The 16,429-nt window shown below is 38.7% G+C and overlaps 4 protein-coding genes and 1 long non-coding RNA gene across 7 annotated transcripts; 3 read left to right on the forward strand and 2 right to left on the reverse strand.

Annotated features, from left to right (window-relative positions):
* Window positions 1-113: 113 nt before the first annotated feature.
* On the forward strand, window positions 114-1,987 carry LOC106382684 (histone-lysine N-methyltransferase ATXR6). The gene is made up of 6 exons (XM_048746474.1): window positions 114-383; window positions 475-564; window positions 684-913; window positions 1,158-1,258; window positions 1,351-1,566; window positions 1,655-1,987. The coding sequence occupies exons 1-6, from the start codon at window positions 143-145 to the stop codon at window positions 1,812-1,814; spliced, it is 1,038 nt and encodes a 345-aa protein (XP_048602431.1). The 5' UTR covers window positions 114-142; the 3' UTR covers window positions 1,815-1,987.
* A 957-nt stretch (window positions 1,988-2,944) lies between these two features.
* Window positions 2,945-4,493, forward strand: LOC125581312. 2 transcript variants are annotated; one of them, XR_007318975.1, is made up of 3 exons: window positions 2,945-3,483; window positions 3,836-3,883; window positions 3,960-4,493. It is a non-coding gene; the product is annotated as an uncharacterized LOC125581312 (long non-coding RNA). The 2 variants fall into 2 exon arrangements; XR_007318976.1 differs by having other exon boundaries at window positions 2,945-3,341; window positions 3,418-3,483; window positions 3,836-4,493.
* A 48-nt stretch (window positions 4,494-4,541) lies between these two features.
* LOC106415227 (F-box protein At5g25290-like) lies at window positions 4,542-4,970 on the forward strand. The gene has a single exon (XM_013855876.1). It carries the CDS (start codon window positions 4,542-4,544, stop codon window positions 4,968-4,970), a length of 429 nt encoding a protein of 142 aa, XP_013711330.1.
* Window positions 4,620-8,703, reverse strand: LOC125581310 (plasmodesmata-located protein 6-like). 2 transcript variants are annotated; one of them, XM_048746485.1, is made up of 4 exons: window positions 7,999-8,703; window positions 7,480-7,915; window positions 6,355-6,554; window positions 4,620-5,974 (listed from the first exon to the last, which is right to left on the reverse strand). In XM_048746485.1, exons 1-2 carry the CDS (start codon window positions 8,572-8,574, stop codon window positions 7,481-7,483), a joined length of 1,011 nt encoding a protein of 336 aa, XP_048602442.1. In that variant the 5' UTR covers window positions 8,575-8,703; the 3' UTR covers window positions 4,620-5,974; window positions 6,355-6,554; window position 7,480. The 2 variants fall into 2 exon arrangements, with proteins under 2 accessions (XP_048602442.1, XP_048602445.1); XM_048746488.1 differs by lacking the exon at window positions 7,480-7,915 and having other exon boundaries at window positions 6,355-6,526; window positions 7,999-8,692.
* A 1,212-nt stretch (window positions 8,704-9,915) lies between these two features.
* Window positions 9,916-11,393, reverse strand: LOC106382687 (plasmodesmata-located protein 6). Its single transcript, XM_048746491.1, has 2 exons — window positions 10,505-11,393; window positions 9,916-10,108 (listed from the first exon to the last, which is right to left on the reverse strand). Exons 1-2 carry the CDS (start codon window positions 11,280-11,282, stop codon window positions 9,945-9,947), a joined length of 942 nt encoding a protein of 313 aa, XP_048602448.1. The 5' UTR covers window positions 11,283-11,393; the 3' UTR covers window positions 9,916-9,944.
* Between the last annotated feature and the right edge of the window lie 5,036 nt (window positions 11,394-16,429).

Here is a 16,429-nt window from a genome sequence, read left to right on the forward strand (position 1 = left end):
ATAAAAACCAATTTAAACCGGGATGTAATCGTAAACCGTTACAGTGGCGCCAAATTAAACCCGGTTATTGTTTTTCCCCGCGAAAAACTCGTTGAAACAGAGATTTATCACCTCTCTCTCTCTCTCTCTCTCTCTCGTGAGAATGGTGGTGTCGCGGCGGAGAAGAACTCAGGTGACGAACCTTAGATCCATGGCGGATGATTCTGATTCGGAATTGGATACGGTCTGCGAGGAATGCAGCTCAGGGAAACAACCTGCGAAGCTGCTTCTTTGCGACAAATGCGACAAAGGGTTTCATCTGTTCTGTCTCAGACCGATTCTCGTTTCAGTTCCCAAAGGCTCTTGGTTCTGTCGTTCGTGTTCTAAACACCAGAACCCTAAAGGTAAGATCTTTCGAATCGCTTATGCTTGAGCTGTAGGTTTTGTGAACTCTGTCCTTTGATTTGATACTTAAAAATTAAAACTTTATTGCAGCTTTCCCTCTCGTTCAGACCAAACTCATAGACTTCTTTCGGATCAAACGGTCCTCTTCAGACACATCTTACATCTCATGTTCTCCTCCAGGTAAAAAGTTTACATCTTTGTAGTTTTTTTCAGATTAGAAGTTAATATTCCGACAAAATGTGGTATGTCATATGTGTTGTGTTTGGTAATATTTATCCACAGTTTGATTTTTTTGGCAGATAATATTGGGAAGAAAAGGAAAAGGACAAGCTTGGTGATGTCAAAGAAGAAGAGGAAGCTTCTTCCATACAACCCAACCGTTGATGCTCAAAGAAGACTTGAGCAAATGGCGTCTCTAGCCACTGCGTTGAGAGCATCCAACACCGAGTTCAGCAACAAGCTTACTTATGTACATAGCAAGGCTCTAAGATCTGCAAACAAAGCTGTCCTTGAGAAAGGAGGCATGCAGGTATGGATAGACTCATGTTTCTTCACTCGAATCTTCATAAGTTTTAGTATCAGTTGAAGAAGATGATTGTGTATTCAATGCAATATTCAAGAAATCGCTAAGTGGTGGTTAGGCGTTTAAAAAAAGATTCTTGTTTAATCAGGTGTCTAGGCCGATTTTTTTAAAAATCGTTTTGTTTAGACCAAATTTATCGCCTAGGTGACTTCTAGACCGATTTTTAAAACACTGATTCAATGTCGCACAGGTTCTGTCTAAACAAGATGCAGAGACCTTAGCCTTGTGCAAGAACATGATGGTTCGTGGTGAATGTCCACCCCTTATGGTCGTCTTTGATCCTTATGAAGGGTACTTTAACGTTCCTATTAGCTTCTTTTTTTTTTTTTACTTTTATAATCTAGAATGATTATTGAATTAGATTGGTTTTAAACCTGTGACAGGTTCACAGTAGAGGCTGATAGGTGTATTAAAGACTTGACTATAATCACAGAGTATGTTGGTGATGTTGATTATCTGAGCAACAGAGAAAATAACTATGATGGAGACAGCATGATGACTCTCCTCCATGCCTCTGATCCTTCGCAATGCCTCGTTATTTGCCCTGACAAACGCAGTAACATCGCACGTTTCATCAGCGGCATCAACAACCACACTCCGTGAGTTTCTCTTATGAGCTTGAAACGTTTTTAATATTAGCTTGTCCTCATTTGTTTTTTTTTTGTGGGCGTTTTGTGAAATGTGCAGAGAAGGGAGGAAGAAGCAGAACCTGAAGTGTGTGAGGTTCAACATCAACGGAGAAGCTAGGGTTCTTCTCGTAGCTAATAGAGATATTTCTAAAGGGGAGCGATTGTATTATGACTACAACGGATATGAACATGAATATCCAACTGAAAATTTTGTATAACCCTAAAAGTATACATATAAACTTGTTCAGCAAGAAACCAAAATGGTGTCTGGTCTTCTTGTCTTCCCATGAATCAAGCCTTATTTTTCACAAGTTGTACCACAACAACGCTGTTAAATTATCTTTCTATACTTTTATTTAAAATTATATAAGAATAATTATTATGAAATCAATCATTATTTTTTATTCTATTTTGGCAATTTTCCCTTTTTAAAATTGGTTTATGTGGTCATAGTCGGAATGTGTGCAAATCGGTTAAAAAATGATTTTTTTCTAAAAAAAATAGTTTTTTTTTTAAAGTGATTTTTTTGAAACAGTTCTTTTAACATTGATTGCTTCAACATTGAGTATCTTATTTCTAAACTAAATATAGAATGATGCAAAAAAAAATTATAGAAAATGATTTTGACTATATAATTAATCTCGTAATGAATTTTATTTAAATAAAAAGAAACATGGATATTTTTACAAGTAAAAAATGGTTCCGGCAACATTCGAACTGGTACTTGTGTTCCAAGCAAACTTTGCGGCCAAAATTCAGATCACCGTTGGTGATTCTATGTCCAAAAGAGGGTGGTTGTCGTCTCTACAACCCAGAAAAAGACATGGTTTACGTGGCGAAGAGTGACCTTTCGGGGTATCAATTCCTAGGAAACTCACGTAAGTGGTTTTTTGTGGTAGATTCTAGATCTGATCTCTACATCATAGACGCCACGAGAGGATGCTACTCCCACGTCTAGAGACACTCAAAGGTGGCACTCATGTGATTAAGCGTATAATGGCCCTCACGAACTAATGAATTTTTGGTCGAGAAAAATTCTACACGGCCAGTTTGAAATTGGTTCGACCGGAACTAAAAATAAAAATCGACCCGGTAAACTAATGTCTCGACGGAACTGTTTTGTGGTCGAGTCTTAAATATTTTGGTCGAATTTTTATTAAGCTGGACGAGATTTTCCGAGGGCAAAACAAGAACCAAAGAGAAGGAACATTTGGTTAAAATTTTATTTAAAATTATCGACCAACTTCTAAATAGTTTTTGAACTAAGTTATGCCCTCCACCAGCCTACTTGTGCACTTATTCAGTCACATGTTATGCACATGCCTACTTGCCTAGCATTTTCAGTAGGCACATGACAATCACAATCTACCTGCTTGCCTTGTTTCTTAGGTTGTCATGTGACAAACACATGAAAGGGCTAGAGTTTCTTTAGGGTAAGGACATGACAGCAACTTATGCTGAGAGTGCTGAAGCAGCTGGTGAGCTGTCCACACTCAGCCTAACTTTGTCCTAAGTGAAATCATCACCTAAAGCAAGCTCACTTCATATTTAACCCTTTCCAGCTGTTTTCCACGTCCTGAAATCTAAAGAAAAATCAAGAGAGTTTCAGAAATTTTAAGAGAGAAAGAAGAAGAGAAAACTGAAAAAAATTCAGAAACTAAAATCAAGAGAAAAAGTATGGTTGAATCTTTGGTAAAGTTCATCCATCAGTTGTTTCAGTCTGTTATTGAGAGTAAGATCAGACGGTGAGACTTTTAAATAAAACCCTAGACCTAGTTCAGTTCAGATCATGATCAAACCCACATCTCTCTTTCTGTTCAGTTCAGCCGCAAGCTAACCTTGGAGAAGAGGATCAGCTGAGACCATCTAGTCCTTTGGTTCGTCTTGGTAAGCTTTGGTCTCCTTGCTTCAGTCAATATCTGATCAGAACAGTTCATGGCTATCTTAGATCTTGGTCGGATCAGTTGTATAAGTTGTGATACAGTTCAGTTATTGTTTAGTTTCAGTTTGAATCCATCTCTTAAAACATTTAGCTAAGCTGTTATGGATTGATTGGAGTTAAACCGAACTGAACTCAATCTGATATTGTCCTGAACTGTTGTTAACTGAATATAACTGAGCTGATCTGATCTTGTATGAGAAGAACCGAGCTTGAACTGAATTGATTTAAGTTGTTTAACGTTAACCGAATTGTCGGATTGTTGATGTTCTGAACCGAACCTTGCTCTGTTTTGATCAGCTAAGGTGTGGAGCTTTACTAGTCCAACTCTGTCCATTCAGTCTCTTGGTAAGCCACAATCAAGTGAGTCGGATGAGTTGTTGAGTTAATCATAGTAACCGATCAGAACCTTGTCCACTCTTAGGTCCATTCAGCTTTGTTCAAGAGGAACTCAAGTCTTGTTCAAGCCAGTTTCAAGACTGTTTTTTAGGTGAGTCTAGACAGATGATGAGATAGATCATGAATGAGTACATGATTGAGTTTAATTGTAATATCTTAATTAGATAGTAAAGTCTTTGAATCCTTTAAGAAGTGTATGGTGTTTACTTAGTGAAAACACTTACACTTAAAGAATAATGAAAATGTTATAGTGAGGTTAATACTAATCTTAATACTTGTTCTCAAGTAATAATCTTAATTATGAAATAATCTTGATTTAATTAAGAATTAACTTTAGATTAATTAAGAATTAATTTGGGACTAATTGAAAATTAATTATGATTAATTTTGGATTAATTTTGAAACAATCGTAGAAGTGAAAATCATGTGAAGTCTTATTATATTCACTATCTTTAAAGTCTCCGCATTATCGTGACTTGGTCCTGTAAAGGGAACAAGGTCATAAAAACACGATGATGGGGTAGCTTCCTAGAGACCGTATACTGCATGACGATGCAGTGTATCATAAGTTTCCTATGTCGATATATCAATAGCTGATGAGAAAGCAATGAATGCATATAAAGCCATCTCAGCTGGCTATAAAATCGTTGTTACAACACCAGGAGAGGTTTTGTTTCTCTATACCAGAGCTTACGAGCCAGCCTCTGGAAAGCCTAGGATCTTTCGTCTGTACAAAAGGGATGCTAAAGATCTAGACCCGGGAACCTTAGATACATGGCTTGTTAAGGTGGATTCTATAGGTGATGAGGCTTTGTTTTTTGATTTGGGTATCACCGTGCCTGCTGACCACACCCTTGGTATTGAGCCAAGCTCCATCTACTTCACCCGTAACGACCGCCGTTTCAGTCACACGAAACGTTTAACTACATGCATCGACGTATGTGTGTACAAACTTGCAACAAAGACCATCAAACGCGTCCCCGGTCTCTCCTCCAACTTCAGACTCAAGGTTGCCATGTGGTTTCTCCCCTCTTGATTGGTTTCTTGCGTTGTTATTTTCATTCATGTGTTCAATCTTGCAACAAAGATACTAACCGCTTCCCCATGATGTCTCCCTTTGATGTATAATCTTTTGACACTGCTAAGTGTTTTAACTTTAAGCATCTTAAGACTTATGTTTCAAATTTCAATCACTTCAAGTAAGCTAGAGAGGCTGATTGTGGAAGAATCTCAATTCAAGATGATTGAAATGGAGCAGTAATTGTTGTTAGATTGAGATAAGATTTGGTATAAACGAAACTATGGGAATAGCATTGATGCAGAAGGAAAAGCCATGTTAATGCATATGCAGAATACTTGGAGCATGGGGGTTTAAGAAGATATGTTTTGAAGGGAAACATTTTATTCTCTATCTCGAGTACATATTTTGGGTTATGTTTGTATTGATAGTTGTTAGAGTTACATTTGTATCAATGTTAATGCGATGGATTATTTTTTATAAAGGTGAATCTTAGTGGCAAGTATAATTGTTTTAGAGTAACCACACATCCTAGATTTACTTTTACTTTCTTAAACTAGTTTTTAAAGCAATTTGGTCCCAATCCTAGAAAAACTCGAATAATTCGAAGGCTAAAGCTATTTGAGTTTAGTATGAGGTAAACAAAAATACAATTTTTTTTAACTGACAATGGTACATCTTCCAGCGCAGGATTGACAGCGAGGCATGGAGAACCATTTCTTCCATCTCTGTGGTTCCTCAAACTTATTGGTAAAATGCGAAGAACAGGTAACTTGGGTGAGATGATTTTTAAAATGAGACAAAAATAGATTAAATGTTGAGACTAAACAGTTCTATTATAAATTATCCATTTATATAGTCCCACAACAAATAAAATAGAGATAGAACAAAAGAAACATAAAAAGTGTATATCAATAATGACTGAAATTTATATACTAAAAATTGTTGCCCTCGGTGATAAAAACTCTTGGTTCCGTCCCTGAGTTGGGCTGGCGTCATACCCGGTAACGTTTTCTTATACGCTGCAATCAAACAATATGAGTATCAAAATATTACATCTGTAATTATAGCATCTACATGTAACAACTGAAGATATAGAAATAAAATTCTAAGAAAAAGACTTGTATATAAAGTCCACGTCAATCAAAATAACCAATGAAAATATTTTAACTACTAACATACGACATGGTGAGTAGTCTAATCTTAACCTATGCTGAATATGTATTCCACTGATTCAAGAGTAACTACATCATATAACCTATGCTGAATATGTGTACCACTGATTCAAGCGTATCTACATCATATAAGCGATAACTCTTACCTTAACTAACATTAAATTTGATTGATACTAATCAAGGTAACATAATATCAATTTGATTCAAGTAGAAAAGCAAGGCATTACCGTGGCCAGTGGCTCCACGCGACCAGTAACGCACGTAACACTTGGCTAAGTGCACTTCACCCCAAGCAGTTATTCCACACAACGACTTCAGCTGTTTGTTCGCTTCCTTCAAACAGTCGTTACAGTCACTCGCACTAAGATCTCCAGTACACTGAGCCACAGCTTGCGCTCCCTCTTGATGTTAGGAGTTTTCAAGGCTCCTAAGACAAATGCTGTAGTTTAAATGATTGTCGAACCAGTTCTGAGAGATATCAAAGCACCGAGAATGCAAGTAATCACTTAATCTAAGTGCAACCAATGATTTAGATGGGGTTTTAAACTATGACTAATTAAAAGAAATAACTAAATGATACTTTCTTAACTATTGGAAAAGAGAACTCATGGATATAGGGATTAGACCTCGGGTGATCAAGTTTCGAACTAAAGATGGCAAACGATCAATCAATCTATTAACCTTAAGCTTGGACACAATCCTAAACAAACTCTATGTCTAGATGAATGTTCATTTACTTAACACAATTCAAACATCAAATGTCTTTGGTTGAATAATATGAAAGCAATCATAACTAGCAAGTCCAATGGCTATCTTAGTACCTCTAACAACAAATGTCTTTGGCAAAGTATGCTAAAAGCTAAGAAGAGCTGTCTCGGGCATTTCCTCGAACACCTTTCGGGGGGAAATGCCTAAGGATCAACTACTGAGTGGCCAACTCAGAAGATGCATTATACTCACTCAACTAGCAAGGAAATATGAATGATCTACACTAAAACATCCTAGTTCTAACCTAATCACCCTCAATCTCCCTATCCCATGAATTCAAAAGGTGATTACTCACTAATCTCCATGATTCCTCTTAAACCCATGTTGGATTTCAGATTAATCATGTAGAGAAACACAGGAAATAGATAAGAACACAGAATTCTCAATAATAAACTGATCAATTGATTCAAAGAGATGACTTTCCAAAGGTTTTTGGTGGTTTTTCTAAGAACAAAGATGATCCCCCTCTTGGTGGCTCCTAGAGTATTAAAACATAGGTTTAGAAAATAAAAACGTGCATAATGAAATGACCAAAAGGCCCTTGAGAAATCACAAATTCGAGTAGAAATAAAACGCGCAGCGACCTCAGCCCGTCGCTCCGACAAGTCGCTCCAGGCTTCGGGAGCGACCTCGCTGTGTCGCTGCGAGAGGTCGCTCCGGGCTCGTTCTCGCGTCTCCGGGTGATGAAACCGCGAGCGACTTCTCCCTGTCGCTCCCATAACGTCGCTCCCAGCTGGAGCGACCTCGCTGTGTCGCTCCGAGAGGTCGCTCCGGGCTTGTTCTCGCATCTCCGAGTGATGAAACCGCGAGCGACTTCTCCCTGTCGCTCTGGTTAGGTCGCTCCAGTAGGGTGATCAGAGCGACCTCGCTGTGTCGCTCCGGACTGGTCGCTCCCATGCCTTGCTCGCCCAATGACCATTCTAAACACTCCTTTTTGAGCTCCAAATGCCTCCAAGTGTCTCCAAGAACTCCATGTGGTACTCCAATACCTGATAAGGACTCATGTATGCAAAATGCAACCTAAACATGGCTAAATCCTAATCTATATGATCAAAATACACATGGATGAATGGATAAAACAATAGAAATATGCAAGATATCACCTCTCCTATCGAAGCTCTGTAAGGTACGCTATCGGCGTCCACTACGAAACTCACCATCTTACTGGTCTTAGTCAACTCGTCCGGGCTATACCCCCACGGTGTCCCGCATATCCTAGCCAGCAACGTCTTATTCGCCACGCCTAGGAACTTAGTGTTCTTATACTCCACGAAACAACCTTCAAGCAGCAACGCGCCGCCGGACGCGCCCCCGCAGAGACTTTGTAGTATGCGAGCAGCTTGCGCGACGCATCTAGCGCAATCATCGGAACGTGTGGAGAGGTCGCTGCGGCAGTGGTGCATCCCGTGGACGGTTTTGCCGTAGGTTCCGACAGTGAAATGGTCGTATGTAAAGATATTAGCTGAGTTTACGAGCGAGGTGAGTAGCGAGTTGACATTTGAGTCGTAAGATGATCCGGGAAGGTACTTGGAGCAAAAAGACGATCCTCGAAAGTAGTTTGGTTGCGTACAATGGTGGTAGTAAAGAAAAGTATTGTCGGAAGGAGATGAGAAGTTTCTGATAAGAGATGCGGCTGCGATGACGACGGAGATGGCAATAATTGTGTTTATCGGTGACATGACGTTCTCTTTCGCTAATGTGCTGCTTTCGAGTGTTTTAGAAAATATTTAAGTAATTATGAGATAATGGCAAGCAACTCGTTATTCTTTGGTGGCTTTTCTATATAAGTAAATAAATAATTTTCAGAAAATTATTAAATTACATGACATCTCACCAACTTACACGATTATGAAAGTGTTTCAACTACAAAAGTAGTCATCGGAACTAAAAAAATAATAATCAAATTAAAATATCAAGTTTCTGATTTAATAAAAGGTTAGAGAGGTGATGCTAATGGAGGAAGGATCGAAATGGAGATGGATATTGTTCTACCAAAAGTACAACAACGTTATGAATGCAACTTAAAAAACTATAATAATTACTTTAAATGAAAATTGAGAGAAGTAGTATTACATCACTTACAAAATTGACATAAATGTTAATATCATTTCATAGAATTGATATATATTGATATCATTTAAATAATTGATGCAAATAGTTGTCATTTTTGCATCAATTATTAACAAAATGATGCAAATTATTTGTATCATCACTTTCAGAGTCATTTAAATAAGTGATGCAAATTTATTTTACATCATTTAACACTGATGCAAATATTTAAAATAACTGATGTTAAACAATCATTTTTTTTAGTGTGAGTATATAAATAAATGGGCTGTTTAAAAGTTAAAGAATTAATGCTTTTGAAATTATTAGAGGGTTAAAGTGTGCTGGGAGAAAATTAAACTTTAAAATAAATTAAAACCACAACAGCTTTAAAAGATTAAACTCTAATCATGGTTTTTAGTTTGGCAATAGGACAACAATAAAAGCTGTGAATTACATTCAACTCCTCTTGTTGTAGACTTGTAGTATGTCATATGGAAGAGTTCCCTTTGGAGATTTGGAAATAGACAAGTATAAACATTCTTTTATAAATAATTTAGGATGGTTAGTTTAGTTTTTCTTTCAAAACTTAAAATATTTACAAAACTGGTCTTTTAAAAATAAATTAGAAAGTGATATCAAATTTGTGAAAAAATTTCCAAATTTTAATTTAAATATTTAACGTTATGAATTATCTAATCTTTCTTCAAATAGCCATGTTCGCATTGTAAAGATCTTATTCGACATAAGCTTTCATAACATCAAAGCCGAGATCATTCACACGGTTGCTCATAATACGAATATGCAAAAAAAAAAATAGCATATCTTAACTTAATATGGATAGGATGTATAAGTTATTTTCTTAATTATCCATTTGATCCAAACTTTTCTATATAAACTCACATATTAACTAATTAAAACAGCTCAAAGATAAATCACTAGTTGAAATAAAATTTTGAGAATAATAGTAAGAATTTTTCGTCAATTCTGCTCAGTTTTATATTCACGAGAGAAAAAGATCATACACTATTTTTAACATAACAATAGCAAAAAAATACAAAACGTAGGTCAATAGTGATTTAAGTTTAGATAGTACATATGATGTCTTCTGATAAAAGAGGTTCCTTTGGGTGGCCACGTGCTTAGCCCGTATCCCTTTCTTAAACTCTACATTGAAAAAACATTTATCATATATAAATCTTTTAACTAAATTATATATTAGAAGAAACTCATGCATAAGAGAGAATGTTGAATAAGTTAGACTGTGGTTACCATTTTTAGACAAAATATTACATGTGAAAAAAAATTTATACTTTCACATGTAAATTTTTTTTACCAATCAAAGATATTTTAATTCATTTTTATTTACTTTAGTAACTTTAGTCACTGTGATTCCCCCATTTTCTCTCTTTCACTCCCACCTTTTATGCTTCTTCCTTTTTTATAGAAATTACCAGCACAGGCTCACAGCTTTATAATCATTCTATGACTTTCTCTTATTATTTCCAAAATTAATATTCGACCTTTAAAAAAGAAACCAAACAGAGAAGGCTTTATAGTTACCTTGGCCGATGGATCCACTTGACGAGTAACCAACGTAGCACTTGGCTAAGTAAACGTCACTCCAAGTGCTTGTTCCGCAAAACGGTTGAAGTTTCAGCCGTTGGATCGCTTCCATCAAACAGTCTTGACAATCCGTTGCACTGAGATCTCCGGTGCACTGCGCTACAGCTTGCGCTTTCCCTGACCTCTCCACTCTGTAGGACGTACCACTACTTGCAACCACGTCCACCAACACCTTAGCCTGAGTCAACTCGTCCGACTTATACTTATACCCAGCCGGTTTTCCGCAACTCATAACCATAGCCGTCGTATCCGCCACTCCAAAGAACATAACGTTATCGTACTTCACTAAGCAGCCTTCGAGCTGTAAAGCGCAGCCGCTCTCACCAAAGCTGTCACTTCGGAGCAGGCTAACAGCTTGCGTGACACAACTAACGCACTCACTGGAGGAGAGATCACCCCGGCACTGGTGTAGTCCGTAGTTTCCGTTGACGGTGAGGTTGTTGTATGTGTAGATAGAAGCTGAGTTTACGAACATGTTGAGTAGCGAGTCGACATTTGACCTGGAAGACGATCCTGGAAAGTACTTTGGTGGAGAGCAGTAGTGGTAGTAGACTAACGGCTCTACGGTGGGAAATGCAAAATTTGTGAGAAGATATACGGCTGCGATGACGACGGAGATCGAGATAATTGCTATTGTCGCTGACACGATCACTTTCGCCGATGTGTTACCTTTTGGCCTTTGGGTGTATATGTCTGTATCACAAAATATGAGCATGCATGCATGAGAAAGGGGCAGGCAATTCTATATGCTCAGTGCGTTGAGACATATATCCTTAGTGAAGTCTTTGCAATACGTTATTCGGTTACATAAAATATATGAAAAATTGATAAAGTGGCAGGCATCTCTTTATGTTCGGTGCGTTAATATATGCATATACATATATCATTATGAAGCATTTGCAATACGTTATTAGGTTATAATATATAAAATATTCTTAGCATTCGTACCAGAAAAGGTTATACAAATATATGAAAACATGATAAAGTGGCAGGCATCTCTTTATGCTCGGTGAATTAATATATGCATTAGACATTTATCATTATGAAGCATTTGCATAACTTTATATGGCTATATAAAATATAACATTCGTACCAAGGAAAGGTTATAAAAACATATGAAAACTTGATAAAAGTGGCAGGCATCTCTTTATGCTCAGTGTGTATAATATATGTCAATGAAAGAAACATTAGCAATCGATTATTAATTCATAAAATATATGAAACACATAAATACATCATTATATAACTGGTAGGCAGCTCCTTATGCTCGGTATATCATTATGAAAACATTCGCAACAGAGTTTTAGATTGTATAAAATATATGGAAACTGCTTAATTAATCTAACTAGTTGGTAACTATCCCTCCATGAGAAATTTCAAAAAAACAAACTATCCATCCATGAGGGGTTTTCTATATAAATTAATATATTACAAAATCTCACCATAACATTAGTTTTAAACACACTGAAAATTAATATTTCCTCTATTTCTGAAAGATTAAAATTTAAAAAAAAATATTTTAAATAAGATATATGTTTAAAGTTCGTATATAATTTTTTTAATTAATAATATTAAATTATAAATTTTGAAAATGCTGATTTTAATTACTGAAATACCATTATATTTAAATAATTAGACATAAATAACCATAAATTTATGCATTTATAATATTAATATATTGTTTCAATATGTGAAACGCCAAAAAAAACGATACAACTTTTTAAAAAGAGGGAGTATAACTTTGTTGATAATATTCAATATTTACTTCATTAGGTCTATAATAACAAATGTCAAACATCTGGAGTATCAAACAAGTATGCATGACTTTCAACAACTTGCACGATTTTAGAACTGTTATAATACTATATCATGAGGAATCGAAATAATTTAGTAACAATAAAGATCAACTTGCTGAAGTAAAAAGGTTTAACAGGTGGGTGACTAATGGAGGAAGAATCATTTCTGAAGATGGACATTGTTTGACCAAAATTACAGGAACAAAGTTGTGATTGCATTAACTTGATTTGGTAATTTTGTAGTATGCGAGCAGCTTGCGCGACGCATCTAGCGCAATCATCGGAACGTGTGGAGAGGTCGCTGCGGCAGTGGTGCATCCCGTGGACGGTTTTGCCGTAGGTTCCGACAGTGAAATGGTTGTATGTAAAGACATTAGCTGAGTTTACGATTGATGCAGCAGCATCCGAGTAGCTTCAACGTCAAGTTTCCTTTTCAAGTTATTTCCTTTTTACTTAGGGTTTATGTTTTGCCTTTTCTATTAGGTTAAGGATTTTAATGACGGTTTAAGAGTTCTATATAAAGAACTCTCTTATGACTTTTGTAAGATACGCTTTGGATAATTAATAAACTAGCTTTGAGCTTTATACCTTGATAGAGATTTGATTCAATTCATCTTGTTCGAGAAGCCTTGGAAGAGATTCGATTAAATTCATCTTCTTCAAGAAGCAGGTCTCCAGAGTTTTCAATCGAAAACCCTAGATTGAGCTGATATCTTGTTCGTACCCTCCATCAGGTTGGTATCAGAGCAAAACCATCACCACCCGCACTCCGCGCCCACAACCTTCGTTCATCACCATGCCCCGCGCCAAGAAAGAAACCCAAGCTGAGATCACACAACGCACCATGGAAGAGATGCAGACACAACTTGCTCAACTTACTCAAGCAATGCACGGTCTGCTAGCTCAACGTAACGCACCAGCCGCCGCACCAGTAGAAGAACGAGATGATGACCAATCCGATCACGAAGACGATGCTAACCCATTCGCGATTCTTGGAGAAAATCGACCAAGAGCTCAACCAGCTCAACCTCATGACCAATGGGATCGGAGCTTTAAATTCGAAATACCAGAGTTCCATGGCAGCCAGGTCGCGGAAGATCTCCTTGACTGGATCGCCACAGTAGACGAAATACTAGAATTTAAGCATGTTCCGCTTGACCAATGTGTCCCTGTCCTTGCGATGCGGTTTCGCAGCAGAGCAACCGCGTGGTGGACTCAACTTAAGTCATCCAGACTTCGTTTAGGCAAACCTAAAATCGAGACATGGGATAAATTGAAGAAACATATGCGAAAGACGTTCCTACCTTATAACTACGACCAGTTAATATTTCAACGACTACAACATCTCCGTCAAGGAAGCCGTACGGTAGAAGAATATGCCACTGAATTTTTCTTGTTATTAAACAGAATTGATCTTCATGATTCAGATAGGCAACTAGTCGCCCGTTTCATCGGTGGTCTTCGACAACAAATTCAGCATACGTTGAACCTGTTTAATCCTCTCACGCTCTCAGAAGCTCATCAACAGGCTTTAACCGTCGAAGCACAAAACAAAGCGACCTCCACTCCGTGGAATTCCACTCGACAACAACGCACATCACAGGTCACAACTCCAACAGCTACAACATCGGCACCACTCGCGGCCACACCCTCGGCAGCCATTGTTCCCGTTGATACGTCACGACCAGCCCGCACAGGTACCTTGCGATGTTTCGCCTGCGGCGAAGCTGGGCACAGGCAGGCGGCTTGCCCCCATCGAAATCAACGAGGCCTCTTGCTTGACTCTTCAGGCCGTGATGTTGAGATTGAGTTCAATGAACCTATCTATGACGAACCTGAGGAATTAGAACCCGATACTGGTGTTTGTCTAATGTTGCGCCGTTCTTGCCTAGCACCACGCAGCAGCAACGACTTCCCCCAGCGTAATAATTTATTTCACTCTCGTTGCACCATCGAAGGGAAAGTATGTAAACTGATTATCGACTCTGGTAGTAGTGAAAACGTTATTGCCGCGGACGCCGTAACCAAGCTCGCACTCAAAGATGAACAGCACCCGGCTCCGTATAAACTCGCCTGGTTACAGCAAACTCACGATCTCCTGGTCACTCGTCGAGCTTTGGTCACCTTCTCTATTGGTGATACATATCGTGACACAATTTACTGTGACATTGCTCCAATGGATGCATGTCATTTGCTTCTCGGACGTCCATGGGAGTTCGACCGAAGGATAGTACACGACGGATTCCTAAACACCTATACTTTCACATTCAACAATCGAACCTTCACCCTTAAACCCTCACTACCGTCATCATCATCACCTACAACTCCCTCTCCAGCACGTCCTACAGACTCATCTAACCCTCTTTTACTTCTACACAAGACACCATTCGAAGCGGCAATGCGCGAAGAAGATATAGTTTTTATCTTAACGGCAACGCCATCGTCGCCACTTCTTGACAATAAAACTCGACCAGAGTTTCAAGCCATCGTTAAAGAATTTGAGGACGTTTTTCCAAACGATCTCCCTCCGGGATTACCACCACTGCGAGATATTCAACACCAAATAGACTTTATCCCTGATGCTAATCTCCCCAACCGTGCGCACTATCGAATGAGTCCAACAGAACATGAGGAACTACGAAAGCAAGTTGAAGAACTAATTACTCGAGGTTTCTTACGGGAGAGCATGAGTCCTTGCGCCGTTCCAGCCCTATTAGTTCCAAAGAAGGATGGTTCGTGGCGTATGTGTGTGGATAGTCGTGCGGTGAATAAAATAACCGTTCGATATCGTTTCCCAATTCCTCGCCTGGATGACCTTCTTGATCAAATCGGGACAGCAAGGATATTCTCTAAGCTTGATTTAAAGAGCGGTTACCACCAGATTCGTATTCGTGAAGGAGATGAATGGAAAACAGCTTTCAAAACCCGTGAAGGACTTTTTGAGTGGACGGTAATGCCGTTTGGCTTATCTAACGCACCAAGCACGTTTATGAGAGTGATGAATCAGGCTCTTCGTCCCTTCATTGGCAAATTCGTCGTTGTTTACTTCGATGATATCTTAATCTTCAGCCTCACCATGGAGGATCATATGATACACCTGCGGGAAGTCCTCCTTGTTCTTCGACGAGATAAACTTTTTGCAACACTAAAAAAATGTGCTTTCGGTTCCGCACACGTCCACTTCTTGGGATACATTGTTTCAGAGAAGGGCCTTTCCGTCGACCCTGCAAAAGTATCCGCCATCAAGACTTGGCCAGAACCACATACTATCACCGAAGCACGGAGCTTTCATGGGCTTGCATCTTTTTATCGACGTTTTGTTCCTCAGTTTAGTGCTATCATGGCACCTTTGACTAACTGTATTCGCGAGGGAGCTTTTTTATGGACACCGGCTGCTACTACTGCTTTCAACATCATCAAAGACAAACTTAGTTCAGCACCTATCTTGGCTTTACCAGACTTTACGACGGTATTTGAACTCCACTGCGACGCGTCTAAAAGTGGGATTGGCGCTGTCCTTAGCCAACGAAACCGGCCGATCGCATTCTTTAGCGAGAAGATATCTGGTGCGCGTTTTCGTTATAGTACGTACGACATCGAGTTCTATGCTATTGTGCAAGCAATCAAGCACTGGAGGCATTACTTGTTCCACAAGGAATTTGTACTTTACACTGATCATGACGCCCTAAAGCATCTTAGCACTCAAGATAAAGTATCTGCTCGACATGCCTCTTGGATCGCCTATCTACAACAGTTTACATTCGTGATCAAGCACACCTCGGGAACTAGCAACCGCGTAGCTGACGCCCTGAGTCGTCGACACTCTCTCCTCTCCGTCCTTCATGTCTTGGTCCCTGGATTTAGTTCGTTTATGGACCTATACCCGACCGATAAGTTTTTTGGCCCAATTTGGACTGCCGTTTCTGCTGGTCCATCCTTACCGTACTCGATCCATGATGGTTTCTTATTCCGGGAAAACCGTCTTTGTGTTCCTGATTGTAGTCTTCGGTTGCGACTTATTTCCGAGCTGCATAATGAAGGTCACATCGGACGAGATCGAACCATT

Source organism: Brassica napus, chromosome A2 (assembly GCF_020379485.1).
Source record: "Brassica napus cultivar Da-Ae chromosome A2, Da-Ae, whole genome shotgun sequence".
Taxonomy (NCBI): domain Eukaryota; kingdom Viridiplantae; phylum Streptophyta; class Magnoliopsida; order Brassicales; family Brassicaceae; genus Brassica; species Brassica napus.

Bases quoted from the DNA above. Each gene is read 5' to 3' on its own strand.
- LOC125581310 (XM_048746485.1), bottom strand. From the start codon at position 8,574: ATGTCACCGATAAACACAATTATTGCCATCTCCGTCGTCATCGCAGCC. The intron at 7,916-7,998 runs GTGATATCTTGC...AGCCATGTTTAG, and splicing joins ACAGAGCTTCGATAGGAGAG to GTTGCATTTTGCATACATGA.
- LOC106382684 (XM_048746474.1), top strand. From the start codon at position 143: ATGGTGGTGTCGCGGCGGAGAAGAACTCAGGTGACGAACCTTAGATCC. The intron at 565-683 runs GTAAAAAGTTTA...TTTTTTTGGCAG, and splicing joins CATCTCATGTTCTCCTCCAG to ATAATATTGGGAAGAAAAGG. The intron at 1,259-1,350 runs GTACTTTAACGT...AACCTGTGACAG, and splicing joins GTCTTTGATCCTTATGAAGG to GTTCACAGTAGAGGCTGATA.
- LOC106415227 (XM_013855876.1), top strand. From the start codon at position 4,542: ATGAATGCATATAAAGCCATCTCAGCTGGCTATAAAATCGTTGTTACA.
- LOC106382687 (XM_048746491.1), bottom strand. From the start codon at position 11,282: ATGCTCATATTTTGTGATACAGACATATACACCCAAAGGCCAAAAGGT. The intron at 10,109-10,504 runs GTAACTATAAAG...TTTTCAATGTAG, and splicing joins AAGTGGATCCATCGGCCAAG to AGTTTAAGAAAGGGATACGG.